General features: G+C 41.8%; 1 protein-coding gene across 1 annotated transcript in view; it reads left to right on the forward strand.

Annotated features, from left to right (window-relative positions):
• sorcs3 (sortilin related VPS10 domain containing receptor 3) overlaps window positions 1–12632 on the forward strand; it is a 396336-nt gene that overhangs the window by 200369 nt on the left and 183335 nt on the right. Inside the window, exon 3 of the mRNA XM_047365601.1 lies at window positions 5055–5154. Within this exon, the coding sequence (XP_047221557.1) occupies window positions 5055–5154 (100 nt within the window). The remainder of the gene's footprint in view (window positions 1–5054; window positions 5155–12632) is intronic.

Consider the following 12632-nt stretch of genomic DNA (forward strand, 5'->3'; position numbering starts at 1 on the left):
TTGCATGATTAAGCCTGGAACTGTTTTCACATGGACTGTACTCGAGTTTCAGTTTCTGGTGCATTTTTGGTAAAAACATGTTTGTTCTTCATTTAGTGAAGTAACTCACAGATAGTGTCCAGAGGTTTTACTCTAGTAAGAGTAGTGACAGTTAATTGTAATATTACACAAGCGATTGTAAAAAGTATGATGAAGTTAAAACACTTATAAAAGTACATTTTTTCAAAAACATTACTCAAGTAAAAGTAATTAATTACTATGTGCTCCAAGACACTTTGAATTTGACTCATGAATTTGATATAGAATTATATACAGGGGTTGGACAATGAAACTGAAACACCAGTCATTTTAGTGTGGGAGGTTTCATGGCTAAATAGGACCAGCCTGGTAGCCAGTCTTCATTGATTGCACATTGCACCAGTAAGAGCAGAGTGTGAAGGTTCAATTAGCAGGGTAAGAACACAGTTTTGCTCAAAATATTGAAATGCACACAACATTATGGGTGACATACCAGAGTTCAAAAGAGGACAAATTGTTGGTGCACGTCTTGCTGGCGCATCTGTTACCAAGACAGCAAGTCTTTGTGATGTATCAAGAGCCACGGTATCCAGGGTAATGTCAGCATACCACCAAGAAGGACGAACCACATCCAACAGGATTAACTGTGGACGCAAGAGGAAGCTGTCTGAAAGGGATGTTTGGGTGCTAACCCGGATTGTATCCAAAAAACATAAAACCCCGGCCGCCCATATCACGGCAGAATTAAATGTGCACCTCAACTCTCCTGTTTCCACCAGAACTGTCCGTCGGGAGCTCCACAAGGTCAATATACACGGCCGGGCTGCTATAGACAAACCTTTGGTCACTCATGCCAATGCCAAACGTCGGTTTCAATGGTGCAAGGAGCGCAAATCTTGGGCTGTGGACAATGTGAAACATGTATTGTTCTCTGATGAGTCCACCTTTGCTGTTTTCCCCACATCTGGGAGAGTTACGATGTGGAGAAGTCCCAAATAAGCGTACCACCCAGACTGTTGCATACCCAGAGTGAAGCATGGGGGTGGATCAGTGATGGTTTGGGCTGCCATATCATGGCATTCCCTTGGCCCAATACTTGTGCTAGATGGGCGCGTCACTGCCAAGGACTACTGAACCATTCTTCAGGACCATGTGCATCCAATGGTTCAAACATTGTATCCTGAAGGCGGTGCCGTGTATCAGGATGACAATGCACCAATACACACAGCAAGACTGGTGAAAGATTGGTTTGATGAACATGAAAGTGAAGTTGAACATCTCCCATGGCCTGCACAGTCACCAGATCTAAATATTATTGAGCCACTTTGGGGTGTTTTGGAGGAGCGAGTCAGGAAACGTTTTCCTCCACCAGTATCACGTAGTGACCTGGCCACTATCCTGCAAGAAGAATGGCTTAAAATCCCTATGACCACTGTGCATGACTTGTATATGTCATTCCCAAGACGAATTGACGCTGTATTGGCCGCAAAAGGAGGCCCTACACCATACTAATAAATTATTGTGGTCTAAAACCAGGTGTTTCAGTTTCATTGTCCAACCCCTGTATATATGTATGTTTCCCTTTGCAATAAAATGACAACCAGCCTTTTTTTAACATTACCTGATCACTGCTAGTGCCTGCAGATGAAGACGAGGCCATGGCGACTAGAGCTCCTGTCTAATACTACCGCCGTTCAGTACCCAGTAACATATTGAGGGGTGACTGTGGCTCAGTGGGAAAAGTAGTCATCTTGTAGTTTCAACATTGTGGGTTTGATTCCAGCCTCCTCTTGCCACATGTCCTCAGGCAAGGCACAAGTTGCCTACTGATCTGCATATTGATGTATGTATGTGCTCGCCTTTGAGTGTAATTGGGTGAATGTGGCTGAAGTGTAAAGTTCTTTGAGTATTTTATATTTTAAACTAGAAATAATCAAAGGCAGTCCAGATCCATTCAAAACTGTGAAATACCCCTTTTGTCAACATCAAAACAGTAAAAAGTAGTTGCTAACTTCATTTTGTTAGCAGAAAACACAACATACTCACAGTCCTTACAAACCCCTTGTATTTTGTCTTTTTTTTTCTAAAGAATACAAAAATTGTTGCTAGATGAATGATCTTAACATCAAAAAAATCTTCACCACATTGTTTGCCAGCGCACCACGAAGACTTCATTAGTTGACTCTGCTAAAGCAACAGGGCAAGTCTTGGAACAACGTCTTCTCATATACTATCAACCTTAACACACTCACCTTTACAGCCCCGCCATCCCGATGAAATATACAATTAATTCTCTAGATAAAGTCACATGCTAATAGCAAATGGTTCATGCTTTGTTAGACAGCAAGAATAATTGTGGTGTTTTAAAAGTTTATATGCCATGGAATCTTGTAATACCACTACTGATTATCAGTCTACACTGTCCTCCAATATGATAGAAAAGAGGCTTGCTGATATCAAAGGAAACCTTACTGTCTGAGATGCTTTTTTTGCCTCAAATTTGTTCCAGTGTTGGATCAGGCATCTGTTAGTTCACATGAAAATCCCAGTATCAGCTAAAAAAAGCAACCATTGTTTTTTTTTACTGAAACCTTTACTATGAAAAGGAACATATGAGTTAAACTGAATCATTTCTCAATAATTTTTCACACTGCTACCTCTTATTTTTACACATAGGAAATAAATTTATATATTTTTCAGAAATCACCAAACCAAACACAAAATCATAAATTGGGGCATATGTGACCAGAAAAGACAAACTGGAAAAAGGAATAATTCCATTATCTTTATTTTTATCTTAAGCCAGTTTTCTGTAGGCAGTACTGATATACATTATTTTTTTTTAGAGAAACAGGGACCAGCAGAACAATATATTGATAACCCTCTGTTCATCGCTATGAATGCTCGCGAGTAGAGCTCAGGTCAAATTGAACTCGTCAGTCTCTGAAGACTTGATGTGATTAGAGGGACAAGGTCAGGCTAAATTTGGCTGGAACAACCCTCGGAGCCTGAATCAAAGACTTTCAGTTAATCTTAATGTAATTGTGCAGCGTTTAATTGTGTTTGTCAAACTGAAGTTGCTGAGTGACTGCGATCGAAGAGCAATGCAGAAATGTAAATCTTATTTAGATAAAACATAATTATGTGTTTTCCAATAAAAAAAAGATAGAGAATTGTTATCACAGCAAATGTCTATACCCATGCCATTCTTTGAAAGCCATATTTTAATTTATATTCTTTGCAAATCAGATACAACCACAAATGCATTCTGTTATTTTTCCTGCTTTAGCAGATTATTCAGTCTCTGTGGTTTTGCTAGAGCCTTATACTAGATGGGATTGTTGGAAGCCATTAGCAGGAGTATGGACCACCTGCTCCTGTGGATCCTGGGGAATAAACAGATCAGTGGCCGAAGCAATCAAATTTTTCCATGGCATCACATGAGTGTGTGCATGGTTGTTTGTGTGTTGCCCTGCGATGGACTGGCGACCTGTCCAGGGTGTACCCCGCCTCTCACCCGTAGACTGCTGGAGATAGGCACCAGCTCCCCCGTGACCCACGATGTAATAAGCGGTAGAAAATGACTGACTGACTGACGTTCCTAAGAGGCAGGACTGAAGGGCTATTTAAATACGTCACATACAGAGCAAACATAAAATCAGTTAATAATGTAAAATTATCAGCTCTTTTTCTTCCGGTGAGCCTCAGAAATAAAGGATAAACATTTTCCAGACGTTTTTAATTGATTTTAAAGTGTTTTCCAAGATGTTAATGGGACAAGTTTCAACATGTACATTTACTGGTATATGTTTGGTGAATATGATGGTGTGCAGTGAAAAACGAGTACATGTTTTATTCAATGAATTGTTGGGATACAGTTTTCTGTTAGCTCACTTTCTTTAGAAGTGTGCAGAAACAAGCAGATGGCTGTGTGGTGTAGTTTGTGGAGGTGTTACCTTTGGGCACAGATCAAAGAGACTAGGTGAAGAATTTATCAGAATAGGTCAAACTGATTGGTTTGATTCAATAACAGTAAATCCATGTCTCATTGTCTTTCTCATTAAAAAAGAAAAACTTCTGTGAGAGCAAAGAACTTTATCAGTAAAAGGTTTCATTCGTTGGAGCAGGTTTGAAATGTTTAGTTCACAGCTCACACTCCAAACTAACATTGTTACTCCCCATCCCACTTAAATGTAATGTGGAAATGATGCTGCCTCTCTGTGACTCATTATGGTGCTTTGTAATCATACCATACCCCTCTGAAGCTTTCTCAAGCAAATCTGAAGGAGCGACACCTCGTTATGGTCTTTTTGAAAGCCTGTTTCCCTCTGAAGGAGCACAAACAGCAGGGTTTAACTAAAAAGGAATCATCTTAGCTTTCCACATAACAGTGTGAGTCAGACTGCAAATCCAAACAGGAGTTTTGCCAAAACTGTAGGCGGGAGCAACTGTCCCCACTGAGAAGAAATTTCGGGCATGACTCCCGCTGAAGAAAAAGCATGTTTGCTGGCCTGTAGACGTTGTAATGTGGTAGTTGAAGGCAGATTTGGTAGTTACCGCTGATGGATTCATGTGGAGTTTCCAGGGACTGCCTGGCTAACAGGCTCATTCCCACTGTTAAATTATTAAAGCCAGATTGTTCTGGAACATCCACATGTTTTTGCACTCGTCATATTTTATTTCATAGTAGTCATCAGGAGAGAATTAATTATTTACATTGTCAGGTCCCCAGAGCTGTTTGAATGGTTCATTTTAGTTGGAGCTGCGGATGACGGGTTAACCCTCTTTTGTTTCAGTGCCAGATTTTCTCCCTCAGAGAAGCTGCACGTACACAACCGAACTAACATTTATCCTGTTTGCTCCCTCCCTTTGGTTGTGATATTCCATTCTTTTTCACAAATACAGAAGTTTTTTTTTTTTTTTTTCTCTGGACATAAATACAGAAACTAACACCAGTCTGTTTCAACACACAGCTTCCTGGAATGTTTTGACAGATGTTGTTCTGCTTCTCACTTTTTATTCTTTGTTCTGTTCAGATCCACTGACTACGGATCAACATACGAGAGAATGAGTGACAAAATTGGATCCAAGGCTGTCCTCAGTTACCTTTATGTGTGCCCATCCAATAAGAGGAAGGTGAGGTTTGGCTCATATTTTTATGACCTGCAGTTTATGAATTCACTTTATGGGAATACTATTACTGACAATACAAAGCAGTGATTGACATGTGTATGATTTGATTTGGGAGGTAGTGCATTTGAATGTCAAAAAGGAAGTAAGTGGTGACATCACTAGTCAAGCAATAGTGTAACAGGAAGTTGCTCCTTTGTGATTGAAAGCTTAAACATCACCAATATTGTAAAGTTTTGGCACTTTTAACTTACGTTTTGTCTTGTTGCAGCCAAGAACTTAAAGTTATTTTGTTAGGATTTGATGTACTAGAACAACACAAGATTCAATTCCTTCAGTCAGCTGACTAAAACAGTGCAGCAACAGGTGGGGGAAGGGAAGTGCTACTCAGCTACACCCAGCAATAAAAACTCTGGTCAGTACAGTGCTGTCTTTGCATCTCTAACTATAGCAAAAATATTTATAAAGTGTATTATTATTCTGCTGCTCTGCTGGCTCCAGGTGCAACTAGTGTCAAAGTGAGCATTCCTTTAAACGATATGAGCTTCTACATAAAATATGCACAAACACCCTTCAAGGAAATGTGTTTGGTTAATAGTTTATCTGCAGCCGGCTTCATTTGTGCTGTCTTTAAAAATAACTGTCAGAAAACCAAATTAGTTGGCAAACTTTGCAAAAGTGAGAAGTGGGTTCTTTCCTTTCATTTTTCCATCATCCCACCAAAACTGAATTTTAACAGTTTCAGTCTGGAAATAAATAAGACAAGGAGAATCACGAGTCCTCCCAGCTGCCAACCATCTGCCGAATGCCTTTAATTTGCCTCCGAGTTCTGTCAATCACTTTTCATTCCTTCTGACACTCTGAATTTTGTTCATCGATCTGCACATGGTTTGCATTCCACTTTTCACCATCTGCCTCAGTTTTCTGCTCATCTAATGACAAACACAAAAAAAACAACTTCTGAACCCACGTGGTTAAAAATGTAAGAATTATGCAACTTCTACAGCTTCTCCCATAGCAGAAATTTTCCACATTCTTGTATCACATTACTGTTGCTGTGTATTAGAAATACTGTACTTTCATATTGTTATGCTTAGGCTGACATAAATTACATTTAATCAGATTGTAGCTCATGACCTCAAGCCAGTAAGTGAAAACTGAACTGTCAAGCAGTCAGAAATAAGTCCTGACCAAAGAATAATTAGTTGAACAGCTGTTGATCTTAGATTTTTACACTTCATCACTCCATCATCCCTCAGTCATTCAACCTGGTACCATGCCACTGGATGTATGAAGTGGAAAAATTCACACTATGACATTTTCAACAAAAAATGAGCTGTTCATCTTCTCTCAAAAATCACAATTGCCTCCTTAAATGTAGAGAGCAATGAAGATTTTATGCTGCAGGTGAGAAATCCATTTCTCCTGAGTACAATCCTATTTAATCAAAAAAGAAAATAATTGTTTTAAAAAAGTATAACCTCAACCCTGAAAAAAAGGGATGCTATGCAAAAACACACTTACTGTTTTCTGCATTTATGTTGCTTAGACATTTGATTTATTGGCGGCAATTTTAAAACTCTAAATTAATGATGTTATGGTTTTAGGTAGAAATGTGTCTCAGACACAGAAAGACACTCAGGAGAACTCAGAGTGATTTAAGGCTGTTTATTTTACACAGAGAAAAGGTTCTAAGATCTGGAACCAGGAGCCCGCCAACTGCACAGAGAAGAGGGAGACTGGTGAGTATAAAATAATGAGGTAAATATGTATTGTTTGTTAAGATCTCTTACAGGGGTGAGGAATAGAACTGCCAGAGGGAATGGAGCTGTGGAGTCTGGGAGCTCTGCACAGGAGGCTTGGTCCTTGAGGCACGAAGAACTTTCTAAGAAGCTTGGTCTCTTCACCCTCCGTGAAAGGCAGGGTGATGAAGAAAGTAACTGATGAAGAGGCTTGCCTGAGAGCACGTTGGAGGGTGAACAAGGTTTGCTGATGACTTGGGCTGGTTTGTCATCGAGCCTGGAAGCTGCCAGCCAGAAGGTAATCCGAAGAAGGAAACTTGAAACTTGAATCTTGAAGTCCAGAGGACACAACCATAAAGCACCAGAGAATACTTCGATCCAGAGGTTATGAGTAGTCTAAACCCGAGAACTGGAGGCTGGATCTTAAACAGGTCTGGAACCTTAGGAGGATGACACAAGAAGGTAAGTCAAGGACACTAGAGAAACTTGAAACAGGCTTAGATCTGGGCTAGAGTCTGTTAGCGTCTAGGTTAACACTCAGCCGGTGAAGTGCTGGCAGCCTCAGGCTTAAATACACCCAGTAAGTAATGAGGAGATGGTCAACACCTGTTCACCCACTCCCAGGAGCAGCAATGCCCTCTATGGACCAAGCAGAGTTAATAGCCGGCAGAAAAGCACAAACAGAAAACTCCCAGACCCCGACATCATCCCTCTGTCAATGGCAACCACCTGGCGGCCCTGAGGAAGTGGAAGGCAGAGAAGAGAAACTGGTGAACACAGGCTTGATCTGGGAGATGTGGAAAGTGGGATGAATTCGTAGGCTCGAGGGCAAACGGCTGTGGGACTGACTACAGATTCTATTACATATGGTCCAATAAAGCGGGGAGAAAGCTTCCTAGACATGGACTTAAAGTTTATGTCTCGGGAGGATAACCAGACTTTTTGACCAGGGCGGTACTCAGGGGCAGGCCTACGTTTGCGATCGGCAAACCTCTTATTTTGTTCAGTTGTTCGGCTCGAATGATGGCATCCCTGATACGCTTGCAACAGCAGATGTGATGATGGACTGAGGTGACTGCAATCTCCCTTTCATTGGCTGGGAAAAGGGGGAGTTGGTAACCAATAGATTTCGAATGGAGAGAGACATGTGGAAGAGGACACGTGTGAGTTGTGAGCATATTTGACCCATGAAAGGTGTTTGCACCAGTCCGTTGGGTTAGTAGATATAATACATCTGAGGTTAGACTCAAGTTGCTGGTTCATTCTCTGTCTGTCCATTAGACTGAGGATATCCTGAGGTCAGGAAAACCTTGGTGCAAGAATTAAACAAAACTGTTTCCATACCTGGGAAACAAACTGAGGATCTCGGTCAAACAAAATGTCTTCGGGGATGCCATGTAAACGGAAGAGACGTGTTTGAACTTTTAACTGAGCTGTCTGAAGAGCAGATGGCAGTTTTCTTAAGGGTACAAGGTGGCAGGCCTTAGAGAAGCGATCAACAATTGTCAAAATAGTGGTCATACCTTCGGATGTTGGGAGGCCAGAAACAAAATCCAAGGTGATGTGAGACCAGGGTCGTCTTGGGATGTCTGGGGGTTGGAGAAAACCAGAAGGTGGCTGATTGTTGGGTTTATTTCTGGCACAGACGGCACAGGCTTGAACGTACTCCTTTACATCCTTGTGCGAGGATGGCCACCAGAACCATCTAGAGATAAGTGATGTTGTTCTGCTAGCTCCGGCATGGGTGGAGAATTTTGTGGTGTGAAACCAGTGAATTTGGTGTGGTCCAAATTTGGTGAGGGATCCAACTGTCCAACTGGGGGGCAGAATAGTTGCAGGCTCCTTCTCAGTGTCAGGCTTTGTGTTCTTGGACCCAGGTCTGTAAGAAATTGATAGACCAAAACGAGAAAAAAAAGGACCAACGGGACTGGCGAGAATTCAATCTCTTAGCAGACCGGAGGTAGGCTGGGTTTTTATGATCCGTCCAGACCAGTACTGGCTGTTCGGCTCACTCAAGCCAGTGACACCACACTTCTAGAGCCAGCTTGATAGCTAATAGCTCCTTGTCACCAACATCGTAGTTTCGTTCGGCATCACTAAGTCTGCGAGGGAAGAAGGCACAGGGATGTAATTTTCCGTCTGTTAGGGAGGTCGGTGACAGGACTGCTCCTACCCCTGAGTCTGAGGCGTCTACCTCTAAAACACACTAGTGGGGTCCGGGTGGACTAGAATAGGAGCCTGCGAAAATTTTTCTTTAAGGCCGAGGAGCGCCAAGTCTGCTTCTTGTGTTCAAGAGAATGTGGTTTTTCTAGAAGTCAAGGCCGTTAGGGTAGCTGCAGTCAGACTATAGTTCTTTATGAATCTCCTGTAAAAGTTAGCAAACCCTAGGAAGCGCTGCAACTTTTTACGTGAGTCCGGAACTGGCCACTCGAGAATTGCTTTGATCTTTTCTGGGTCCAACCAGACCTGTCCACCCTCAAGGACGAAGCCCAGAAAAGTAATGGAGGATCGGTGAAATTCACATTTTTCTGCCTTTACAAACAGCCGGTTCTCTAGTAGGCATTGGAGGACCAGGCAAACACAGCGGCAATGTTCTTCCAGGTTTCTAGAGTAGATTAAAATGTCATCAACAAAGATGAACACGTTCAAAAAGTCTCGTAGGACGTCATTGACAAGTGACTGAGAAACAGCTGGAGCATTGCAAAGTCCAAAGGGCTTCACCAAGTACTCGAAATGTCCCAAAGGTGTTTTGAAGGCTGTTTTCCACTCATCCCCCTGCGGATCCTAATTAAGGGGTTGGCGTTTCTGAGATCTAATTTAGTGAAAACAGTTTAATTGTGTACAGGTTCAAATGCTGAGGAAATGAGAGGAAGTTGATACTTGTTCTTGACAGTGATCAGGTTTAAGCCCCTATAATCTATGCAAGGACGGAGGGAACCATCCTTCTTCCTGACAAAGAAAAGCCTGCTCCTAAAGGGGAAGAGGGGTGGCGGATTATACCCGCTGCCAGAGACTCGTTTATATATTTCTTGTTTAATACTTGTTTTAAGTCATGATACTCCTTGGGAACCTGTGAGAGAACTGGGAAATCATTTTCCGACTCCCTTGGCTCAGGTTTTTTTTTTTTTTTTAGAAATGGCTGACTGGAGACAGGAAGAAAGACAGTTAGTAGACCAGGACTCTATACGGAGCTCAGACCAATCTAAGTGGGGGTTGTGCTTCTGTAACCATGGAAATCCTAAGACTAGAGAGTGTTGAGAGATGCGAAACACAAAAAATGAAATATTTTCCCTGTGGCTACCAGAAAGCACTAGTTCTAATGGTTTAGTTTGATGGGTAATTTCCTGTAAACTCAAGAGCCGAAACTAAATGAGGTGTGGGAAGTGGCTCCACCTCAATCTGAACGCATTCAACTAGCCCCTGATCCATAAGATTCTCCTCACTGCCGGAATCAAGAGTTGACACATACTGGCTATGTTGGTCTGATTGGGATCTGAGGAAAAGGTCTGTCTAAATTCTTGTAGAAACTCATCAGAAGTGCAGCCAAACTGATTACAGTGTGTAAAGCGGGCCTCTGCCCACCTCAAGGCTTTGCCAGTTAGTAATCCTAAAATGTACGAAATCTTCACATCATCATGAAGGAAACACTGTGGGGTTCAGTTGAATACAAGTGTACATTGTAAAAGAAAACCCCTACAACTACATACCTCCCCAGATAATTTTTTCAGGCTAGGGAAAATGACGTCACATGAGTGAGGAAGCTGCTGTGAGACCGAGGCTGCTGCAGCACCATCTGCAGTTGGGGAGGCCCGACTGTTCAAAGTGTGTTGATCTGAAAGGGAACGAAGAGCGGCGCTATGAGATTGGAAATGGTGAGAATGATCGGACAGGGTTCTCCTGAGCTCATCTGCTGGCTCCAGTTGGGCTGAGTGTTTTGTCATGGTTTTAGGTACAAATCTGACCCACATGCAGAAAGACACCGAGGAGAAGTCACAGTAATTTAAGATTGTTTATTTTACACAGGGAAAAGGTTCTTAGATCTGGAACCAGGAGCCCACCAACTGCACAGAGAAGAGGGAGACTGTTGAGTATAAAATAATGAGGTAAATATTTATTGTTTTTTAAGATGTCTCTTATAGAGGTGAGGAATAGAACTGCCAGGGGTAATGGAGATGTGGAGTCTGGGAGCTCAACACAGGAGTAGCCTTGGTGAATTAATTTTTTGCAGGAGGCTTGGTCCTTGAGGCACAAAGAAGTTTCTAAGAAGCTTGGTCTCTTTACCCTCTGTGAAAGGCAGGGTGATGGAGAGGGGATCTGATGAAGAGGCTTGCCTGAGAGCACGTTGGAGGGTGAACAGGGTTTGCTGATGACTTGTGCCGATTTGTCGTCGAGCCTGAAAGCTGCCAGCCAGAAGGTAATCTGAAGAAGAAAACTTGAATCTTGAAGTCCAGAGGACACAACCATAAAGCACCAGAGAATACTTCGATCCAGAGGTCAGGAGTAGGCTAAACCTGAGAACTGGAGGCTGGATCTTAAACAGGTCTGGAACCTTAGGAGGATGACACAAGAAGGTAAGTCAAGGACACTAGAGAAACTTGAAACAGGCTTAGATCTGGGCTAGAGTCTGTAAGCACTGTAGGTCAACACTCAGCCGGTGAAGTGCTGGCAGCCTCAGGCTTAAATACACCCAGTAAGTAATCAGGAGATGGTCAACACCTGTTCACTCACTCCAAGGAGCAGCAGTGCCCTCTACGGACCAAGCAGAGTTAATAGCCGGCAGAAAAGCACAAACGGAAAACTCTCAGACCAAGGCAATTTATTATTTTTTTTACAGTAGTGCAACCCTGCACTAAAAAAAACATTAAAGCTTAATTATGAGTGCATTTAATCAATGGATAACGAAAATAAAATAATTATTCTTTTATATAAAAACTGGTTACACAATTATTGATATCCCTAACACAATCTTATTAAATTTCTGAGACAGATTATTTTGTATGTTATTTTTAGGTTGATTATAGTGTCTAACATTTATTTGGCAATCCATGATCGGTATATGAGGTATAAATATGACAAGACCCTGAGGCAGAATTTATGTTGGCCATTCCTTAAAATGAAAAAGACAAGAGACAGATCATCCTATTCGAATGATAGCTGTTTGATGAATCTACAGGACACGACTCCAAAAAATACATTTTAAGTAAATTTATAGCTACCCATGTAAACTTGCCAAACCTACTATTAAAATGTTTAAATGACTGGAACTATAAAAACAAGGCTAAGTGGAGCTGCATCGATTTGGTGATTTAAAAAGATGAAACTGAGATGCTTCAATGTCTTATCAGTGTGAGATTACAGACAGCAGACCACCACTGTAGAGACACCTGATCATGATCCTACATGCTGCACCAGTTTTATTTTGTGAATATCCTCAGTGGTTAGAAAAACACATCAGCAACCATTCGCTTTGCTTCTGTACATTCACACAAGATTTCAGTGCGCAATGAAGGCACATCGGAGGCATCTTCAAAAGGGTTTTAAAGAAAGATTGGAATGTATTTTCCGTTCATGCAATGGGGAATAACTAAACCTTTCGAGGAATCTGGTAGAAGTTTTGGGAGCATTTCCAAGTTGGAAGGCCACGATCTCTTATCCATCAAAAGCACTGTATCAGGACCTGTTTATCAGCAACTGATACAACCACATGGACAAGGGAATTCATTGGTAAACCTTTCTCCAGCT

Source organism: Girardinichthys multiradiatus, chromosome 5 (genome assembly GCF_021462225.1).
Source record: "Girardinichthys multiradiatus isolate DD_20200921_A chromosome 5, DD_fGirMul_XY1, whole genome shotgun sequence".
NCBI lineage: Eukaryota > Metazoa > Chordata > Actinopteri > Cyprinodontiformes > Goodeidae > Girardinichthys > Girardinichthys multiradiatus.